This window comes from Aquarana catesbeiana, linkage group LG03 (assembly GCF_042186555.1).
Source record: "Aquarana catesbeiana isolate 2022-GZ linkage group LG03, ASM4218655v1, whole genome shotgun sequence".
Lineage (NCBI taxonomy): Eukaryota > Metazoa > Chordata > Amphibia > Anura > Ranidae > Aquarana > Aquarana catesbeiana.
Window position 1 is genome coordinate 234,097,513 of NC_133326.1, and position 23,898 is coordinate 234,121,410.

At 42.1% G+C, this 23,898-nt stretch overlaps 1 protein-coding gene across 4 annotated transcripts in view; it reads right to left on the bottom strand.

Annotated features, from left to right (window-relative positions):
• MDFIC (MyoD family inhibitor domain containing) overlaps window positions 1-23,898 on the bottom strand; it is a 280,871-nt gene that overhangs the window by 19,910 nt on the left and 237,063 nt on the right. For 3 of the 4 annotated variants that reach the window (XM_073619852.1, XM_073619851.1, XM_073619850.1), the window contains exons 4-5: window positions 23,203-23,478; window positions 6,443-6,732 (exon numbers count right to left, since the gene is read on the bottom strand). In XM_073619852.1, coding sequence (XP_073475953.1) covers window positions 6,464-6,732; window positions 23,203-23,478 — 545 coding nt within the window. In that variant the 3' untranslated portion in view covers window positions 6,443-6,463. Of the gene's footprint in view, window positions 1-6,442; window positions 6,733-23,202; window positions 23,479-23,898 lie in introns of those variants that run through there. The other variant, XM_073619853.1, reaches the window with a different exon arrangement.

Sequence of the window (23,898 nt, forward strand, 5' to 3'; positions counted from 1 at the left end):
TCAACAAATTTACACGGCTTCTGCCTGTACCAAGCAAAGGGGAACTCTAATTGCATTTCACCGATCCACATCATTCACCTTATCATCAGAAATTAAAGACCCAGAAGGTAGATACCTGATACTCATGGGTTATATAATGGATACAGCAATCACGGTGATTTCCTACTACGCTCCTAACAAACAACCTACACCATTCCTCTCACATATATTACAAGTGATTAATACACACAAAATAGGAACAGTGATAATGTGTGGGGATTCGAACCAGGTCCTCCTCCCATTTCTAGATAAATTACCTTTTACACCATCCAAAATAACCTCTAGATTACCTTTTTCTCAACTTCTTTCCAAATACAATCTGGTAGGTTCGTGGAGAGAAAGTAACCCAATGAAAAAGAAATTCACTTATTTCTCGCACCCTCATCAAACCTTCACCAGAATAGATCATATTTTTCTAACAATAGGAATGCTACCAGAAATTATTGCATCAGATATAATTCCAATTCCGTGGTCTGACCATAATGCAGTATACACTACTATAGCCTCAGCCATACCAAAAGCGCATGACCCAACGTGGTACTTACCGGACATAATGCTCAAACACCCACTACATCAGATGGCCATTGAACAAGCTTTAAAGGAATACATATCAATTAATAATACAACAGACATCTCCCCAATAACACTGTGGGAAGCTCATAAGCCTGTCTTGCGTGGTACAATACAAAGACAAATGGCACTATTTAAACGGGAACGCAAAAATCTAGCAAAAAAACTAGAACTCAATTTTAATGCAGCCTACATATCATTCCAAGATAATCCATCTCAGAGTACAAAATCTCATCTGGAAAAATCTAGATTGGAATACGATCTATTTCTCACTGAGTCAGTTGATAAATCCCTCAAACGCTCCAAACACAATTTCTACATGAATACAAACAAACCAGGTACATATTTGGCTCGGGCATTAAATTCAACTAACAAATCTTTCAAACCAATACATTTGAAATTATCAAAAAATGTTTATACTTGTAATCCAGTTAAAATAGTCCATAAATTTCACTCACATCTCGCAACTTTATACAAGACAAACAATGAATTTAATCCTACAGAGGCTGAATCCTTCTCAAAAATAACCTTACCTGAGTTATCTCAGAATCAAAAAAGCAGTTTGGATGAGCCTATAACTATAGATGAAGTTGCTAACGCCATAAAAGACCTAAAAGTTAACAAAAGACCAGGCCCAGATGGCTACTCGGCTTTATACTATAAAACATTCTCAGAAATACTCTCTCCCATTCTCACTGAAACTTTTAACAAACTTCTAGATGGACATTCTTTTCGGCAAGAAACACTAATGGCAATTGTTTGTATGATCCCAAAACCCCTTTCTGATGATACTTCCTGTGTGAATTATCGGCCTATCTCTCTGTTAAACCTTGATATTAAATTATTAGCAAAAATAATAGCAAAACGCCTCAATAGCATTAAAGGAAAATTAATACATAGAGATCAAGTAGGCTTCATGCCAAATAGACAGGCAGGCGATAATATACGCAGGGCAGTGTTATTGGCACATATTGCTAAAAAATGGAAAATCCCTTTATGTTTTCTATCTCTCGATATTAAGAGGGCATTTGACACAGTATCCTGGCAATATATGCAATATTCATTACAAAAATGGGGTTTTGGACCCCACTTTTTAACATGGATCAAAGCATTATATAATAAACCCAAAGCCTATATAAAATATGCTGGATACAAATCTGATGCCTTTAATATCGAAAGAGGTACCCGACAGGGTTGCCCATTATCTCCCTTATTATTTGCCCTTATACTCGAACCCATGGCCCAATACATCAGAACAAACCAAACTATAACTGGCATTGAAGTAGGAGGTATTACACACAAATTATGTATATTTGCAGACGATATATTACTTTTTCTATCATCACCACAGGTCTCTGGTCCTAACTTAATACCAGCTCTTGATGGATTTGCAGCCCTATCCGGCCTTATGATTAATCCTAAGAAATGCCTAGTGCTTAATATTTCACTCACAAACATGGAATTGATCCCGGCTAGGGCTGCACTCCCATTCACATGGGCAGAAAAATCAATCCCATATCTTGGAATTCATTTAACAGCATCTCATTCTGACTTATTCTCAACCAATTATCCTCCTGTATTAAGACAGATCACAAATCTAATAAAACAATGGTCGCAACTTCCTTTATCCTGGATAGGGAAGATTAATGCAATCAAAATGACTATTCTACCCAAATTGCTTTATCTATTCAGAGTCCTCCCTATTCCAATTCCTTCCTATTTTTTGAGAATAGTACAAAAAAGAGCAACTTCGTTTATATGGGGCTCTTCTAAACCACGTATACCTATACACACACTACATCTTCCCAAAAATAAAGGAGGCCTGGGATACCCTAATTTTACTAACTACTACAGAGCAGCACATTTGGCCAGTCTGTCCAAATACCATGCAAAACAGGAAATCCCATTATGGGTATTTATAGAGGCTTCAGAAAATGACCCTCTATTAATATCAAACTTATTATGGCTTGATCCTAAAGACCGCTTTAAAATTCATAATCCCATAACTAAACACTTCTTATCTCTCTGGGATAAACTAAAAACCAAATATCAGTTACAATCTCCACACAATCCTCTCCTTTCTTTTATCAGAAATCCGGCCTTTTATCCGGCATGGATCTACCCAAATTCTTTTAAAGCTTGGACAACATCAGGCATTCAGACACTAAATGACTTCATAGCATCTAAATCATTCCTTTCATTCCCATCGCTTAGAGAAAAATATGATCTACCAAACTCTGAGATATTTAGATATCTCCAAATCAAAAATTTCTATACACCATTCCTAAAGGGGGATACACCATTATCCCAATTATCCATTTTTGAATCAATCTGTACAAAAGATCCATTTGCTAAAGGTACAATTTCATCACTTTATAATCAATTATATGGAGTAGCAAATCTTAATAGACCCTCTTACGTTCAGAGGTGGGAGGAGGACCTGGGACGAACTTTAGAAGACACGGACTAGTCTAACATATGGCTCACATCTAAGTCATCTTCACCCAACATCTTAGCACTGGAGACAAATTATAAAGTCCTAACTCGCTGGTACCTTGTACCCGCTAGAGTGGCAAAATATTCACCTAATACCTCAGCTCTTTGTTTTCGAGGATGCCCAGAAATAGGCACACATTTACACATATGGTGGACGTGCCCAGTAATCCAAACCTTCTGGAAGGAAGTCTTCGTGATTGCATCTAAAATATTTAAAAAAATAATACAACCAGATCCATATATAACTTTACTTAATCTAAAACCGGAATGGTTAACACTCTCTCAATTCAAACTTATGATCCAACTAATAACAGCTGCAAAACAAACAGTGGCCAAGGCATGGAAATCTCCTACATTGGTACTAGCAGAAACAATTCACAGAATGAATAATACAATGTCCCATGCTAAGATGGTAGCCATCGATCAAAATCAAATTCCAAAATTTGAAAAACTTTGGCATCCTTGGATAAAACAACAGTTCCTGTCAAACTTCAATGACTCTGTCCTGTTGCCATGGTAACAGATTAAATGACTTATAGAGACACCCATTCTAAGGCTTCAAAGAGAACTAAAAAGAATAATAAACTGACGAGCGGGACAACCTTGTGGACCATACCTCTACCTTTCTACCCTTTTTCTTCTTTCTCTTTCCTTTTCTCCACCTTACGATTAAAGCTCATTATCAGAATTTATTTGACCTAAATACACTCTACCTGTAAACAATATGTATAGTAAGTATAAATCATTTAAATACCTACAAAAGTAACTAAGGAAATGATATATATCTTTAATTTAGGTTTACGTGAACCCAATGTTTAATATTTGAAATTTCATGATATTTACCTATATAAATCCTACTGTAAAACAACGAGCTTACTTTATGGATCCTTGTAAACTTACTTTATGTATCTTTATAATATTGTATACTCAATAAACTTCTTTTGACAAGGAAAGAAAGAATCTACTACACAAGAGAATCAAGAAAAAAGGCAACATGTGTTATTAAAAAAATCCCAAATGGAATATATTTGTATGCTGTTATAATAAATATTGTGACCTCCCTACTCTGTCCACAGTCCGTAGTGTAAACACCAAGGAATGACCCAATGAAGTAAACAGAAGAAGAGAGAAAGATAATAATGTGACTGTGGTTTCAGTTGTGTAAAATGGGCATTTAGATACCGTAGTTCTTTTTTTTATACCAGAGGTTAGTTGGAGGATGGGGTGTTGAGGGGGTTGCTAGAATTGTGGAGATGGGGCTTAAAAGAGATGTATGGGATTTTTTTTTATCCCATATTCATACTTACCTAGGTGGATGCAGCATCGAACTGATGCTGCATCTGTCCCCCGCCGCCTATTCACTGAGAACCGAGCCACCGAACACTGCCGATGGCTTGGTTCTCTCACCTCCCCGAGCACAGAGCTGCTGCTTGTCAGTCAGCATCTCTCCTGCTCTGCTCATCCACGCTCATTGGAGCGCTGAGAGGCTGAGATGCCTATCAGTCCAGGCACCTGGTGGATCCAGACTTCTGAAGTCAAGATGACACGGTGCCTGGACTGATCCTGGTGACGTCAGCAGAAAGGGGACTTCAGAACGCTCTCTGCTGAAAACGGGTCACAGGAAGGAGTGCAATTAGCTTTGCAATTAGTTTTGCGAATGAGATCAGGCTGGACTTCTCCTTTAAAGCACATGCATCAAGAAGATTCACCTGCAGTGAATGTTTAGTAAATATCAGATTCATTTTTTTTTTTACATGTTTTCCTAAGTGTGTTAAGGCATTTCTTTTACATTTCACTTCTTGTAGTACTCTCTGTATGGGAAAGGGGTGCAAGATGAACTGCATAGAAAGTAGCATTTCATCAGTAGAAGAGAAACATTTTGGTAGTAGTTCAAATGAAATACTGTATAACAAACACAACTTATACCACTTCCATGTCTGCCAGAAGACAATTTTATCTGTGTATTTGCCATGCTCCTAAAGCAATGTCTATGTACTTACAGCTACAAAACCACTCTCATGCTGAAAGGCAGACCAACAACTGTGCTAGTCTCAGCAGTATGACCCATGATGTCCTTCAATTGAAAAAAAATTAATCTTACACACTATATTTAGGAGATGAACTTTGTTCTTTATCTCTTTTAATTGATTATTAAGGCTGGGTTCACACTGCTGCCAGGTAGCGGCTCGCAGCAGGAGTCCAGTGCGTCCCAGTTTTTCGTTTCAGGGATGAATCAGGTCCGAATTTTTGCTTGAATTTGGCCCTGAAAACAGAGCCAAAGACGCAAAGGACTCTGTGCAAGCCACTCAGGAGCCGCCATTGAGATATGTGAAGTGGCTCCATAGGGAGCCGGTCACAATCTCCTGTCATGCGAATTGAATGCGGGGAAAACTGCATCCAATTTGCACTAGTGTGAACCCAGCCTAAAACAGAAGTATGGCCAAACCTTTTTTGACTCTACTTCTGTTTAGGATCACAATCACAGGAGTACATTTATTATTGTACTCCTGTGATCCAGGGTCAGCTGATTGTGAGCTATTTCCCGCTATCAGTTGACAGGGCAGAGCCATAATAGATATGGGAAGGATCCCAATAATATTTTCGGGATCCACCCAGTTACCTGATTGACAGCTGTCTCCACCTTTAAGCATGTGGCTGAGAGCCAGAGACAAATTCACTTACCTCTGCTCAACCTGGGGCTCTAGTGAGGGATGGCAGAGCAGAGTGGGGGGCAGTGACTGACACTCACCGTTTTCCAATTCAAGCAGACCAAGAGCTGACAGATCAGTGGTCCTGTGACCACTCAGCTCTCGGTCTTAGAGCCGGTGTGGGACAGCTGCAGTGTTGCACTAATGCTGTAGCATGGAGATGTGTATGTATGTTTTTTTTTAATAATCCCACACTTGTCCTTTAGAACAAAAGCACGTTTTCAAGAGATGCTAATATTTATACGATAAGAAAAAAAAACTCAACAATTACATAACAAATCACAAAAAGATGCAAAAATGCAATCTTTCATGCATCAGGCACTAGTTAATCATATTCAACTACATAGACAAATTAAGCGGTTGACCTAGAGATACAGTAAATTAGGTTTTAAAGTTCAAGAGCACATTAGCCATTTAGTATAATTTAATCTTTAACGTATAAAGTTTTAACTAAAAAAAATGAAACCCAAGTTAACTTAAAAAAAATGTCAAAATACAAAACAGGGTCTGTTAAACAACTTAATGTTACAGTATTAGGATTTTGTAAAATTAGCGACTTTTCCTGTTGGTTAGTTATTCATGTGAGTCTTAAGTCAGTGCAGCAGTAAATAAATGCACTTACTGAACATTGACCTTGGTCATCCTTTCAGCTAACTATATTCACAGAGTTCAGAACACTCAAAACAGATCTCCAGGCACTCAGCTGTCTCACAGCAAGAATCAAAAAGGGCAAAGTCACAATCAAAGTGGTAGTTGAGGTCCTCAGCAGGAATTTCCTCAAGGCCCACACAGACATTGGAACAGTAGCCACAGCAGGAGTTGCAGGCCTCATGCAGACAGGAGCAAACCTGATGTGGGCCAAGGATGAACTCAGTGCACTGACAGAAGAGACAGGCCAAAATCAAAGAAGCACAGCAGTCTAATGCAAACAAGAAAGAAGGATAACTAAAATGATGCTATAGAAACAGGAATAAAAAGCTGAAGTAGGAGCAAAAAAACATATAACATAGGATGCAACTTTTATACGTTTCATGAAATATTAATCTTCTCACTGTGGAATTCAGTATTTGAAAAGAAACAAACGCTCCTGCATTTTACAACACAGTAAATCTTCAGAATGACAGAGATAATCATACATTAGCTAAATTATCAATGTTAACATGCTTTCATAATGTTCACTGATTAAGAACAGAAAACTTGTTTAATAATATCATTTTGAGCAGTAAATATGTATTTATATCCCAGCAGAGTGAAGGCTGGGGACAACAAAAAACACTAGAAACGGAGTATCAAAGGCAGCCAGAACTTGATTTCTTTGTTCTGTTATTTTGTGTACAAGAAGGTAGGCTTTTCGGGATTAAACCTGAACTAAAATATCTTTGCATTTTACTTATAAAAAAATAAAACACCCTGAAAATGCAAGTTAAAAATTGATCATATCACAGACTGGCAAACCTGTGTTACCTTATGCATTATACATATTTCATATCATCCACATGCCATCTTATCTAGTCTGTTAATCATCATTAGTATGAGCTGATGGGGGAATTGCAACATTCCCTCTGTACCACCTTCTTTTTCCATTACTTGTTGTCAACGTGGGAGTGTAAGAGGGCGATTCTTCACTTTCTCCTGCTCTATCATCAGACACTTGTTGCTCATTTTGACCACTTCAATACCGGGCACTTTTACCCCCTTCCTGCTGGTGCAGCGCTGTCGCACTATGAATGACAATTGCGCAGTCATGCAACACTATGCCCAAACTAAATGTTTATCATTTTTTTCACACAACTAGAGCTTTCTTTTGATGGTATTTAATCACCACTGGGTTTTACTGTTTTCTAAATAAACTAAAAAAGACTGAACATTTTGAAAAGAAAAAAATGCGATCCTCTTTGTTTCTGTTATAAAATTTTGCAAATAAATAATTGTTCTTCATAAATTTAGGTCAAAATGTATTCCGCTAAATTTCTTTGGTGAAAATAACCCAAATCAGTGTATATTATTTAGTCTGTGTAAAAGTTATACAGTCCACAAACGATGTTATATTTCTGAAAATCGATCAGTCCTGATGTACTGACGGCCTATCTCATTTCTTGAGGCCCGAAAATGCCCGGGCAGTACAAATCCCCCCCCCCCATGACCCCTTTTTTGGAAAATAGACAGTTCAAGGTATTTAGTAAGAGGCATGGTGAGTTATTTGAAGTTGTCATTTTTTGAAAAATGAAGAAATTAAAAAAAATGTTATTTTCTTATATACAGTCACCAGTGCAGTACAGGGTCATCGTAAAACTGGTGTGGCAGTGATCAGGGACACTGACTGGTGACAGTACAAAAAAAAAAAAAAAAAAAAAAAAAAATTTATATATATATATATATATATATATATATATATATATATATTTTCTTTTCAATTTGTTATTACATTTTTCTCTTTTGTTTACGATTTTTTTTTTTTTTAACACACTGTGACCAGAGCAATATAATGTTACCATAGTAACATTGCACTACTCTGGGGAAGTCATCAGAATTTTTTTTTTTTTTTTTACATTGTATAAGCAAGCATTCTACTGAATGAAACTGATTCATTCAGTTTGTTTTGATTATCTGTGATTGGCCAGAGATAATCACATGGTACATATGGGCTGTGATTGGCCCTGTCTGTACCATGTGATCACACTGACCAATCACACCTAGCAACACAATTGTACACATTGGATGGCATGAAAGAAAGCCATCCATTGTGTATAACTGTCTAGTGACCTGCTGTGAGTGGTCATGGCGGTCACATGGTACTGGCAGCGAGCCGGTACTCTGATCAGTTTTCAGTCAACACGTTCCTTGTTCTATGCAACAATATTGCACAGAAACATTACTTTCCTACTCCTCTTCTAGTTCCTGCTTGAGCTGTAGACCCCCTCTCCTCCTCTGGTTGCCTCCTGTAGCAAGTCAGTTGCTAAGAAAGCACACATGACACAAAAAAACCCGGTTACAATATGCCCAACAACATCTTGACAGGCCTCACCAGGGTTTTTTTGTGGCATTGGCACAGTAAAGGCTTCCTTCTGGCAACTCGACCATGTAGCTCATTATTGTCCATGTATCATCATATTGTGCTCCTTGAAACAATCACACCATCTTTTTCAAGAGCAGCCTGTATTTCTCCTGAGGTTACCTGTGGATTTTTCTTTGTATCCCAAACAATTCTTCTGGCACTTGTGGCTGCATTCTTTCTTGGTCTACCTGGCCTTGGCTTGGTATCAAGAGATCCCTGAATTTTGATTGAACAGTACTGATTGCAATATTCAAGGCATTGACTATCATTTTATAACCTTTTCCATCTTTATAAAGTTCCATTACCTTGTTAAGCAGGTCTTTTGACAGTTCTTTTCTGCTCCCCATGGCTCAGTAGCTAGGCTGCTCAGTGCATCCACATGAGAGCTAACAAACTCATTGACTATTTATACACAGACACTAATTGCCACAGATGTGGGAAATTACCCTTTAATTGCCATTGTAAGCTGTGTGTCTCACCTTGTGTGTCTGTACCAAGGACAAACATTCCAGGGTATGTAAACTTTTGATCAGGGCCATTTGGGTGATTTTGGTTATCATTAGGATTAAAAAAAGAGCCAAACAACTATGTGATGAAGGCTTCAAATGATCACTATCCTTAAAGTGGCTGTAAACGTTAGATTAAAAAAAACAAAAACAAAAAAAATGCCTATACCTACCCGCTCTGTGCAATGGTTTTGCACAGAGAGCGGCCCCAATCCTTTTCTTCTGGGATCCCCGCTGTCGCTCTAGGCACCTCCTCCTTATCGGACGCCCCCACGGAAAGTCGCTTTCCATGGAGGCACTTGTGCAGGCTCTCTCCTGAGTACCACTGCTGCGTCCAATAACACAGATAGCGCGACTCTGCCCCCACGACCCCGCTCCTGTGTCACAGCTTTTGATTGACAGCAGTGGGAGCCAATTGTTCCTGCTGCTATCAAACTGTCCAATGAGGAGAGCGACATCGGCTGGAGCCGCTGCGCTCATGCACATAGCTAGATCGTATTGGGCTCAGGTAGGAAAAAGGGGGTCTGCAGCACAGAAGGTTTTTCATCTTAATGCAAAGAATGCATTAAGGCAGGGATCCTCAAACTACGGCCCTCCAGCTGTTGCAGAACTACACATCCCATGAGGCACTGTAAAACTCTGACATTCACAGACATGACTAGGCATGATGGGAATTGTAGTTCCTGAACACCTGGAGGGCCGCAGTTTGAAGACCCCTGCATTAAGGTGATAAACCTTAAGGCTTTACAACCACTTTAAATAAAAGAGTTTTTTTGACATGATCAGTCATATTTTCAATACTAATGCCATAATTTCACAATTTCTGCCAGAGTATGCAAACTTTTGAGTACAATTGTATATGCAGAGCTTAATACAGAACCCCCTAATTCAGAGGTTTGGGGCAAAACCAGGGCTTGAAACAGGCTTATGCTATCAGCTATGGGGGGGGGGGGGGGGGGGGGGCAGTCTTGTCAAGATGATCCTGATGGTGCTGCAGTTGTTATATCATGCCCTGATTTCACCAATAAAAATGTTTATGATTATTAACATGATATTATGGGAACTCCCCTGTGTGTTTTTTAGCCAACACCTTAGCTGGCTAGAGGGACAGCATGCTAAGGATACCCAGATGGGTTCACCATATACAGTATCTCACAAAAGTGAGTACACCCCTCACATTTTTGTGAATATTTTTTTATATCTTTTCATGTGACAGCACTGAAGAAATGACACTTTGCTACAGTCTAAAATATTGAGTGTACAGCTTGTAGAACAGTGTAAATTTGCTGTCCACTTAAAATAACTCAACACACAGCCATTATTGTCTAAACCGCTGGCAACAAAAGTCAGTACACCCCTAAGTGAAAATGTCAAAATTGGGACCAATTAGCCTTTTTCCCTCCCCTGTGTCATGTGACTCGTTAGTGATACAAGGTCTCAGGTGTGAATGGGGAGCAGGTGTGTTAAATTTCGTGTTATCGCTCTCACTCTCTCATACTGGTCACAAGTTCAACATGGCACCCCATAACAAAGAACTCTCTGAGGATCTGAAAAAAAGAATGGTTGCTCTACATAAAGATGGCCTAGGCTTTAATAAGATTGCCAAGACCCTGAAACTCAGCTGCAGCACGGTGGCCAAGACCATACAGTTTTAACGGTTTAACAGGACAGGTTCCACTCACCATGGTCGACCAAAGAAGTTGAGTTGATATCCAGAGGTTGTCTTTGGGAAATAGATGTATGAGTGCTACCAGCATTTGGGAAATAGATGTATGAGTGCTACCAGCATTCCTGCAGAGGTTGAAGGAGTGGGGGGTCAGCCTGTCAGTGCTCAGACCATACGCCGAACACTGCATCAAATTGGTCTGCATGACTTTCGTCCCAGACGGAAGCCTCTTTTAAAGTTGATGCACAAGAAAGCCTGCAAACAGTTTGCTGAAGACAAGCAGACTAAGGACATGGATTACTGGAACCATGTCCTGTGGTCTGATGAGACCAAGATAAACTTACTTGGTCCAGATGGTGTCAAGCATGTGTGGCAGAAACCAGGTGAGGAGTACAAAGACAAGTGTGTCTTGCCTACACTCAAGCATGTTAGTGGGAGTGTCATGGTCTGGGGCTGCATGAGTGCTGCCGGCATTGGGGAGCTACAGTTCATTGAGGGAACCCTGAATGCCAACATGTACTGTGACATACTGAAGCAAAGCACGATCCCCTCTCTTCAGAGACTGGGCCGCAGGACAGTATTTCAACATGATAATGACCCCAAACACACCTCCAAGACGACCACTGCCTTGCTAAAGAAGCTGAGGGTAAAGGTGATGGACTAACCAAGCATGTCTCCAGACCTAAACCCTATTGAGCATCTGTGGGGCATCCTCAAACAGAAGGTGGAGGAGTGCAACGTCTCTAACATCCACCAGCTCTGTGATGTCTTCATGGAGGAGTGGAAGAGGACTCCAGTGGCAACCTGTGAAGCTCTGGTGAACGCCATACCCAAGAGGGTTAAGGCAGTGCTGGAAAAAAATGGTGGCCACACAAAATATTGACACTTTGGGCCCAATTTGGACATTTTCACTTAGGGGTGTACTCACTTTTGTTGCCAGCGGTTTATATAAGAATGGCTGTGTGTTATTTTGAGGGGACAGCAAATTTACACTGTTATACAAGCTGTACACTCACTACTTTACATTGTAACAAAGTGTCATTTCTTCAGTGTTGTCATATGAAAAGATATAATAAAATATTTACAAAAATGTGAGGGGTGTACTCTACTGTAACTTATATGCCATCAAACATGCTGTACATGCCATTAAACATCTGTATAAGGCTCTTGAGGTGAATAGAGTAGCCCTTTCGAGGAAGCTTTTCCCATCCTATGATCTTCATAAGATTCTTCGCAGCAATGACTATTCTTCTCTCTGTATAATCCTAATTTCACTGTATAGGTAAATTAATAAATGGGGAGCAGTGCAAAAACGTTTCAGTTCGGAGAGTTTCTAAAATAATATGCCAAGGAGAGCTGAAGCCATTTGAACTGCTGCAACATCAGTACCAATTTCTCAAAACATGTGGTTCAGCTGATAGATAGAAAAAAGAGGGGAAAGGGGAATGGGGCAATGGTGGGCCTTTATATGAAGCACAACACCAGAACCAAATGAATCAATTAGTAGATACTATTTAGTGGTGCACATGGATGGGGACAGTAAATAGCATGTAATAAATAAAATAATAAATACATATAAATGTACACACACATAAGTGTTCCTACATAGTAAATAATATATATTAAAATGTAATAAATGTAGCCCAAACTTGCATATAGACATGATTGATTGCACACATGATAATGTAAAATTGATTTAAATTTCCTCAAGGTTGTCGCATAGTAGAAGCATGGTAGCTGTGGCAATATATCAGTATATAGCTCTACGCATGTTTCGTGGACAACTTTCACTCATCTGGAGCAAATGCGATATAGGTATGTCTATAAGTAAGCTACAGTATTTAAAAACATGGATAGTATTAGTAGCTGGAGGCACTATGGGAACATCATCCCTGGAAACTGAGGTAGCGGTGACTGCAGCAGCACACCGGTGAACAGAAAACAAGAAGCATCAATGGAGATGCCGTCCCCAATAAATAACTGTGGTTGTAATAAGTGCTGAATAGGGGCCCATAAGGCTTCCTTGGTATGAAGTGTAAAGCATAGTCCAGAGATGTGCATAGTGTCATCAAGGTGCAAGGAGCAGACTCGCTCCTTGCACCTTGATGACACTATGCACATCTCTGGACTATGTAGCTTACTTATAGATATAGCTATATTGCATTTGCTCCTGATGAGTGAAAGGTGTCCACGAAACATGTGTAGAGCTATATATCGATGGATTGTCAAAGCTACCATGCATCTACTATGCGAAAACCTTGAAGAAATTTGAATCAATTTTACATTATCATGTGTGCAATCAATCATGTCTATATGCAAGTTTGGGCTACATTTAATACATTTTAATATATATTATTTACTATGTAGGAACACTTATGTGTGTGTATACATTTATATGTATTTATTATGATATTTATTACATGTTATTTACTGTCCCACATGCATCCATGTGCACCATTAAATAGTATCTACTAATTGATTCATTTGATTCTGGTGTTGTGCTTCATATAAAGTCCCACCATTCCCCCATTCCCCTCTCTTTCCTATATGATTCAGGGATGGAGACATACGAACTCTGCATCAGTCGTTGTCTCATATAAAGTCCCAACAATTTTATTAATATTAGCTGATAGATAGGTGCAACATGCTTATGGTGCCCAGGACAAAAAGTAGAGCAACTAGGTACACTGAGTCCAATGTTACTCTAGTAGCTTGGACTTGTATCACTAAGGTTGTGGAGTAAGTGGCTTGCAACCCCTGGGCTCCCATTCCTGGTTTTATTATGCGACTATCCGCGTACGCACGGACTTTTCGACGGACTAGGTCCGGCTGACCAGACTCCGTCGGACAATTCGACCATGTGTGGGCTGCAGCGGACTTTTTTTCCCCAAAAGTCAGATGGACTTAGAAATAAAACACGTTTCAAATCTTTCCGAAGGACTCAAGTCCGGTTGAAAAGTCCGCTAATCTGTATGCTAGTCCGATGGACAAAAACCGACGCTAGGGCAGCTATTGGTTACTGGCTATGAACTTCCTTATTTTAGTCCGGTCATACGTCATCAAGTACAAATCCGTCGGACTTTGGTTGATCGTGTGTAGGCATTCATTCGAAAGTCCGTCGGAAAGTCCATTGAAAAGTCCGCCGGACCTGGTCCGTCAAAAAGTCCGCCCGTGTGTACGCGGCATTAGGCACCCCTACAGAGTGAACATGCCTTACAGTGCTGATCCCACACTAATACAATTAGATTAAGGTGAAAGCTGCCCTGAGCTTATTTATTGAGGATTTTCACCCGCTGCCAAAAGGTCCTTGCGGTTAGATGTTGTAAGAGACTATTTCCAAAGTACTTTGGTTCAGGGGATACAAGCATGCAATTTTGCCACTGATCTGATCTGTACTATGCTGATTGACAAATGTATATATGACTGTGAGGCAGTGCTGTTGCTAGGCCGACAAGGCCCAGGCCTAGGGCGGCACTTTGCAGGGGGCGGCAGAAAAGCCGCCCCCTCGCATGCAAAAAAGCCCCCCATCCCGTTTTTCCAAGTCCCGGTTCTGGCGGTCGCATCCCGCACAAATACAGCCCCGGCGGCCACCTTGCTGTAACGCGGTACTTGTGCTCAGTATATTTACGGAGCGTGCTTGGCCGGCGGGGAGGGGGTGGGGCGGCAGCGACGACGACTGGCAGCCCCGTAAGCAGCCGGTGATTGGCCAGGCCGGCTGACTGGCAGAGGCGGAGCTCAATGCTCTCCTCTGCACGGCTTACTTCACTGAATCTTCTCCCCAACCCGGGCAATAGGAGGAGAGGGAGAGAGAGAGGACCATGAGGGTAATCCCCAGCCAGTGGCCAGGACAGAAGGTTACCATTAACCATTACCAAGTGCATGTGTTAAATGCTCTTGAAGTTATTATACTGATGGCCACTGATATGGGCAGCACTGATATGGGCACTGATATGGACTGCACTGATATAGGCAGCAGTGATATGGGCAGCACTAATATGGGCACTTATATGCACTGCACTGATATGGGCGGCACTGATATTGGCAGTGATATGGACTGCACTGATATGGGCACTGATATGGGCAGCACTGATATGGGCACTGATATGGACTGCACTGATATGAGCGGCACTGATATGGGCACTGATATGGGTGGCACTGATATGGGCTGCACTGATATGGGCTGCACTGATATGGGCGGCACTGATATGGGCGGCACTGATATGGGCGGCACTGATATGGGCGGCACTGATATGGGCTGCACTGATATGGGCGGCACTGATATGGGCTGCACTGATATGGGCTGCACTGATGAGCTGCACTATTAAGCTGCACTTGTTGCCCCTGATAAAGCTACACTGATGGGCACTTATGAGACTGCTCTGATGGGCACTAATAGGCTGCACTGGTTGCCCCTGATAAGGCCGCACTGATGGCCACTGATAGGCAGCACTGATGGGCACTGATAGGCTGCACCGGTTGCCCCTGATAAGGCTGCACTGATGTGCACTGATGAGGCTGTACTGATGAGCCCTGATAGGCGGCACTGATGGGCACTAATAGGCTGCATTGATGGCCACTGACGAGGCCACCTGGTACCCACTTTTAATGTACAGAACAAAACAGGTGGAGCTCTAAAAGGAAAAGGTGTAGCCTAAATAGGAAGGGGTGTAGTTTATAGATAGGGCAGGTCTTAAACAGGAAAGGGTGTGGCCTTGACAGGGAGCTGTGGCCCATATTTTAATTAGGGGGTGCATGAGTTTAGTTAGGCCTAGGGCAGCACAAAACCTAAATACACCTCTGCTGTGAGGTCCACTGTATTCCTTCTGTTTATTTGTTTATAAATTGTAAACTGTGGCTGTAGAAAATTAAAATAAAAGTTAAACTAAAAAAAAAACTGTGATACCGTCACAACCAGAGCTGTATAGGAAAACATTAACCATGAACTCAGAACAATGGCAGCATTGCCAAAAGTCTTGAAAAAGTCAATGTTATTTTCCCTTGTGATTCAAAAACAATAATAATTCTGTTTAATGAGTGCAGAAAATCAAAAAGCATCGCTATGTGACATACATTTTCCTCAGACCACACTGCATTATTTTTTATGGTGTCTACACACAATAAATAGACGCAGAGCAGACACAGTCACACCCCGCTGTCCTCTATGGGCTGTGGGATGGACACGGACCGCCTGATTGTTTTCATCCGACTGTCATCTGATTCAATCCACCGGACAGGATCCCCATCTGTCTGTGTGAAAGAGGCCAATAATGCTGTCTGTGTCTCTGATAGGAGATATATTACTCCATTTTCTGCTCCTGTTATCTAAAAGGAAACAAAGAACTCTCTCCGATGGGGACAGGGACAGCAATAAATATTGTCATAGGCTTTAACCTAATCCATGAAATAGTGATTTAGAAAAACATTGTGTGCCTCTTAGGCTACTTTCACACTGTTTTCAGGCGTTTTAGCGCTAATCTGTAAAGCGCCTGAAAACTGCCTCTCATGCCTCCGCAGTGTGAAAGCTGAGTGCTTTCACACTGGGGCGGTGCGCTTGCGGGACGGGAAAAAAAGTCATGCAAGTGCCATCTTTGGGGCGGTGTGGGAGTGCTGTTTAGGCCCCTGCCTATTGGAACGAATGGGAAGTGCTTCAGAAGCTCCAGAAAAGCATTTTGGAAGCGCAGCAACACAGGCGCTATTAACCCCTTCTTTGGCCGCTAGTGGGGGTTAAAAGCGCCCTGCTAGTGGCTGAAAAGCGCAGCTAAAATGCTGCTAAAACTAGTGGCACTTTACCGCTAACGGACCCGTCACCCAAGTGTGAAAGTACTCTTAATTTTATTTCCTCTCACTTCCTGTCTTGATGACACAAAGAGCAATAAAAACCTTGAAATAGGATTTAGCGCTTCCCCCTCATCCCACTCCCCGTCAAAAGAAAAACAATAAAGTCTTCTTCAAAAATAGATTTTTAACAGATATAAAAGAAGGCTCTAATAGTTTGCAGGAACAATTCTTCATCTCTCCACCGCCCGTTTTAACCCTGAAAATGCTAAACCACCATGCCGCAATCAAGTGCATTGCATGCAGTTACAGGACGGTTAAGGCGTGATCCCACTCACTTGAGTGAGGTTTAAATCGGTATTAAACCCAAAATCAAAAATGTAATATAGTGCAGCATACCAATCTTTAGAGGTGGCTACATTAGTTTCTTTTTTCTAGGCTTTTTCCCCTTTCATCTGGCTTTCATCTGGTGATCTACTTAGTAACACACCGCCTGTATTAAAGTGCCCCCACTCTGGATGAAGGAGCACAGGGGCACCTTTGGACAGCAGCATTGTTAACCACTTGACATCCGGAAGATTTACCCCCCTTCATGACCAGGCCATTTTTTGCGATACTGCACTGCATAACTGACAATTGCGCAGTCATGCGATGCTGTACCCAAATAAAATTGATGTCCTTTTTTACCCACAAATAGAGCTTTTTTTTGAGGGTATTTGATCACCTCTGCATTTCTTCATCAATTTAGGCCAAAATGAATCCTGCTACATATTTTTGGTAAAAAAAATGGAAAATTTATATCAAATACTTACCGTAATTTTCCTTTCCTGATGGACTCCATGGCAGCCTACGTATGGGTTAATCCCGCCTCTCATACCTCATGGGACCCCACTCCCATAAATCTTTGCTTCTAGCCATAGACCGTGTTCCGTAATATAGCCTACTCCAGCAAATGGGAGGGAACTCCTGCTGCCATGGAGTCCATCAGGAAAGGAAAATTACGGTAAGTATTTGATATAAATTTTCCATTTTCCTGATAGACTCCATGGCAGCCTACGTATGGGAAATGACTACACTCCCGGGTGGGAAATTGCTGGTTCAAAGAAAAAAAGGTTTATTTGGCACCGTCAACAGACAAGACATGCAAACCCAAATTAACTGAAGACAAAGAAGCCGGTTCTACACAATAGTGTGTCATAAAAGTGTTGATCGACGACCAAGAGGCCGCCTTGCAGATTACTTCCGGGGATACATGACGGGAAGCTGCCCATGACGTAGAAACGCTCCTAGTAGAATGAGCGGTCACCGCTTCTGGAGGAGCCAGACCCTTGGCTGCATAAGCCCCTTGTATAGCCTGAACGATCCAAGCTGCAATGACTCTGGAGGAAGCACGCAAACCCTTGTTCTTTCCTTGAAAATAAACAAACAAATGATCGGATCTTCGGAAAGAGGCAGTGACTTCAAGGTATTGCCTTAAAACTTCTCCCACATCCAAAGGGTGAATGCTAGAGTCCTCAGTTGCCCGGAAAATTGGAAGAACAATCTCCTGATTCTCATGAAAAACCGATGTTACCTTAGGTTTTGATCCGAGCATAGGAATCAGGACTACCCGGTCAGGGAAGAAGGTAAGGAATGGTTCTTTACATCCTAGGGAACTGATTTCGGAGACCCTTTTGGCTGATGTTATAGCCACTAGGAATACAGCTTTAAGAGAGAGATCTTTAATAGCTGCTTGATCCACACGTATTTCCTTTTCCGAAAAGAAATTTAGGACAAGGGGAAGATCCCACTTGGAAAACCTTGGCTTTCTTTGAGGCCTGAGTCTTATCGCTCCTCTGAAGAATTGCCTTGTAAGGGGATGTCTGGCCCAGGATATACCTGTGAAGGCAGAGATTGTGGAAACCTGAACCCGTAGAGAACTTACTGATAAGGATAGATCCAGGCCTGTCTGTAAGAAACCAAGAATATCCTGAATCCTTGGGTCAGTACAGGAACCATCAGTGGTGGAAATGTAATCCGCAAATTTTGACCAAATTCTTTGGTAAACTCTATTGGTACCTGGTCTTCTGGCATTCAGTAGAGTCGAAATAGCCGCACTTGGACATCCTAGGGCTTCCAACCTTCCCCTCTCAAGAACCAAGCCGTCAGATGGAGCTGGGACGGACATGGGTGAAGAGAAGTTCCTTGTAATAGGAGATCTGATCTGGCTGGGAGAGGAATTGGATTCCGGTAGCTGAGTTGTAGTAAGAGGGGGAACCACGGTCTGTTGGGCCAATATGGAACAACTGCCACTATTTCGACCTCTTCCCACCTGAGCCTCGATAGGAAGCGAAGAATGACCGGAACTGGTGGAAAGGCATAAGCCCTGTGGAATCTCCACTGGTCCGTCAGAGCATCCACTCCGAAAGCCTGGGGACAACGACATCTCGTGTAGTACTTCTCCATTTTGTGGTTGCAAGGGGACGCAAACAAGTCCACTTCTGGTGACACTCCCAGAGACAGGATCCAATTGAAAACTTCCGTGTGGAGAGACCACTCGTTGTTGTCCAGGACAAACCTCGAGAGGAAGTCCGCCTGGACATTTTGGACTCCTGGAAGATAGACAGCTGTCAGATTTGATAGGTTCGTCTGAGCCAAAGACATGATAGGACTCACTTCCTTCAGTAGGGAGAGACTGCGTGTGCCCCCTTGTCTCTTGATATAAGAGACCGCTGTCATGTTGTCTAGCCTCAGGAGGACTGAGGCCCCTGATGTTAAGTGGAGAAAGGCTCGAAGTGCACAGAGGGCAGCTCGGAGTTCCAGGACATTTGAAACTACGCCCCGGGATGGGAAATCCCACTGACCCTGGGCTATCTCCGTCAGACAGAGAGCGCCCCAGCCTCTGCTGCTGGCATCCGTTGTCACCGTGATCCAGGAAACGGGTGCTATGGAATGGCAATTGAGGAGATTCCTCCGCTGCAGCCACCAGGGGAGACTCTCCCGCATGGACGGGGTTATCCGAACCAGATGGTCTCGAGAACCCGGATCCCACTGCTGTAGAAAACCCTTCTGAAAAGGGCGCATCCTCCATTAAGCCCATTTCACCATGGGGGCTGTTGCTACCATGGTGCCGATTATCCTGAGACACTGAGAAGCTCTGAGCAGGGAAGATGACATTGCCAGGTGAATTCTGTCCCGAATCAAAGGGATTTTCTCCAGAGGCAGAGAGATGGTACTCTTCAACGTGTTGAACTGGGCTCCGAGGAATATCAGAGACTGTGTCGGATCTAGATGACTTTTTTCCCTGTTCAACAGCCAACCGAACTCCGTCAGAGTAGAAATGACCTGATCTCGGTGTGACACTAGTTGATCCCTGTTCTGCGAAAGCAAGAGAAGGTCGTCCAGGTAGTGGTGTAAACGGATACCCTTGACTCTGATCAATGCCACGACAGCCAGTAAGAGCTTCGAAAACACTCGAGGCGATGTTGTAAGCCCGAATGGGAGACATGTAAATTGGAGGTGTCTCTGACCCACTGCAAAACGTAGGTACTTCTGGAAGTCCCTCGTAATCGGTACGTGAAAGTAGGCATCTTTCAGGTCTATGGAGACTAGCCAATCGCCTGGCTGTATTATCTGACGAATTGTTAGCAGTGTCTCCATCTTGAATTTTTCCTTCTTGATGAAGGAGTTCAGGTATGTCAGGTCGATGACTGGCCTCCAGGAACCACTCTTTTTGAGGACCATGAAAAGGGGGGAATACACCCCTTGAAATTTCTCTTCCGAAGGCACCGGGACGGCAGCCCCTTGAGCTATCAGAGAATCCGTGTACGACAGAAGAATTTGTTTCTTTTCTTCCTGGTGAGGAAGGACTGTGGGAACACGGTCTATGGCTAGAAGCAAAGATTTATGGGAGTGGGGTCCTATGAGGTATGAGAGGCGGGATTAACCCATACGTAGGCTGCCATGGAGTCTGTCAGGAAAATCCCAATAAGCTTATATTGATTGGTTTGCACATCTAAAAACTTTGGTATATATTTATGGAATTTTTATTTACTTTTATTTTTTTCACTAGTAATAGCAATGATCAGCGACTTATAGCGGGACTGCGATATTGAGGTGGACAAATTGGACACTGATACTTTTGACACTTTTTGGGGACTAGTGACACTAACACAGTGATCAGTGCTAAAAAGTTAGCACTGTTGCTGTACTAATGACGCCGGCTGCGAAGGGGTTAACATCAGGGGCGATCAAAGGGTTAACTGTGTGCCTAGCCAGTGCTTGTGTACTGTGTGGGAGGTGCTTTAACTAGGGGAAGGCATTGATCCATGTTTCTGCTATGCCTAATGATCGGCGGGTGCCGTAGGACATCGAGTCGGTACCCGCACAGATTTACTGGCAGGATCACCAGGTGAAAATAAAGGAACGAAAGCCTAAAAAAGACAACTAATACAGTCACAACATCCAGGCATAGGTAAGCTGCAATATAATCAATGTTTGCTTTAGGGTTTAATGCCACTTTAATTTTTGCTGTGGTGGCCATGTCATGTGTCCAGTTCTGTAGCCTTGAGCAGCTGCATGTCCCTCTCAGAGGTTCAACGACCTGCTTTTAATGCCCATGTGAATGAGACCTAAGAGATGGTTAAAGCGGAGTTACACCCAAAAATGGAACTTACGCTGTCCGGTTTCCTCCCCCCTCCGGTGTCACATTTGGCACCTTTCAGGGGGGAGGGGGGAGCAGGTACCTGTCTAATACAGGTATTTGCTCCAACTTCCGGCGAAAGATCGCCGCAGTATCTGCGGTGATCTACACCATGTCTGGCCCCTCCTCCGCCCCCCCACTGTCTCCTGGGAGACACACAGGTCCCAGAAGACAGCAGGTACTACTCTGAACGCACAGCGTGACAATGCTGGCGCCTCCACCCAGAGCTGAAGGATGGGTTGGCTTCGAGTGAGGACATCGCGGGCGCCCTGGACAAGTGTCTTTATTTTAAAAGTCAGCAGCTGCAGTATTTGTAGCTGTTGACTTTTATTTTTTTTTTTTTAGGCAAAACTCCGCTTTAGGTTTTATTGACGTCCTCCCAGAACTGTGGCCACTGTGGCGCGCACCCAGCACGCTCTGTGATTGGATGCAGCTGATCACAGATCAGGCTAAAGAGCCAATCACAGAGGCAATTTACGTGTTCAGCTGTGTCAGTGCCCATCAGTGCTGCCTATCAGTGCCTTTCTATTAGTGCCCATCAGTGCTACATATCAGTGCAGCCTCATCAGTGCCCAGCAGTGCCACCTTATCAGTGCAGCCTATCAGTGCCCATCAGTGCTGCCCATTAGTGCTCATCAGTGCAGCAGAAAAGAAGAAAAACATTTTTTTTCTAAATTTTTGGCCTTGTTTTGTTTGTTTAGCAAAAACTAAACAACCCAGTGGTGATTAAATATCACCAAAAGAAAGCTCTATTTGTGTGAAAAAAAAATTATAAAGATTTCATATGGGTACAGTGCTGCTTGACCGCACAATTGTCATTTAAAATGTGACAGCGCTGAAAATTGGCTTGGGAAGGAAGGGGGTAAAGGTGCCTAGTAGGCAAGTGGTTAAAGTGATATTAAAGGTTCACATTTTTTAAAATTAAAATAAAAACATGTCATACTTACCTGCTCTGTACAATGGTTTTGCACAGAGCAGTCTTGTTCCTCCTCTTTTCGTGTCCAACGCTTGCGCTTCTGGCTCCTCTCCCCCGCGAAGTGCCCCCATAGGAAGCCGCACACACAGCCCGGCTGGGCCCCCGCTCTCTGCACACAGGTTTTGACTGAGAGCAGCAGGAGCCATTGGCTCCTGCTGCTCTCAGCCAAGCCTATGAGAGGTGGAAGAGGGATAAAGACCAGCTCCAGAGTGCACAGCGATGGACCGAGGTCAGGCACGAGTATTTAGTGGGGGCTGCAGGGTGAGCTTCACTTAAAAGTATTTTTTACCTTAATGCATTGAACGATTAAGGTAAAAAAAAAAAACCTTTTACCTTTACAAACACTTTAAGTGTACCAAATAAATGTATAAACTTGTATTTCAGAATTTGGTGACTTGAAGGTCTTTTTAAGTATTAGAACATTTATTACTACAGTACCTTTCGTCCCTTTAGTAAATCTACCTTGTAATACCTTGTAATAGTGCAATGTCTATTGAGTTTGGACTTTAATTATGAGGAAGGGTAATTCATTTATAATACAAAAAAACCATCCTGTTACTAATTTACTAAGGGCAGTAAATCTTTTGCAAATAGTGAAAGTCAGCATACAATGATACAAATGAATAGTACTACAAAATGAAAACACACTTTGTATCACTGTTTCTTCTTAAAATGTTAGTAGGTAATTTTAGAATAATAAGAATACCAATCTTTTCATAATTTAGCTTACCTTCTGGTGAAGAGGTGGGTTTCTGAGAATATGTGGAGCTCATTTTGCTTTTTTTACTTCCATCACTGCTCACAGACAAACTGGACTGGATCTTCCTGTGCATTTTTTGAGAAACAGGAGCTGATAACTTTCTGTGATCTGCAGCAACATGTTTGACCCCATTGTGGATTCCATTGATATTACTCAGACCTACATGACCATTTTTTATCTTGCCAGTTTCTTCCTCGCTCTGTTCCAGTGCTGAAGTAGTTGGCTGAGGCAAGCTCTGAGGTTGGGCTTAAACATAAAGGAGAAAGAGATGAAAAGATTAAACAGAATTCTCTAAAACCACGGCCAGGGGAAATAGGCTAAAAGATACTTTAGAAAGAAAACAGGACAGAAATGTTCACAGAAGAACATGAGACACTTATGTCAGCTTTCAGTCCAAAAATTTTCACGAGTGTGCTATTGAAAAAATACTGCAGCTACAAACGTATAGACTTATAAACATTCAGTGAATGAGCTTAAAGCAGTATTAAACCGAAAAACAAACATTTATTATATTGCAGTTTAGTAAAACTTTGATGCGATGGCTGTATTTGTTTCCTTTTTTAGGCTTTCTTTCTTCTTATCTTTTATATGGTGATCAAGCCAGCAAGTCTGTCGTTTTTCAAAAGCACAAGCTCTCTAGCAGAATGTATCAGTTTCCATGGATGA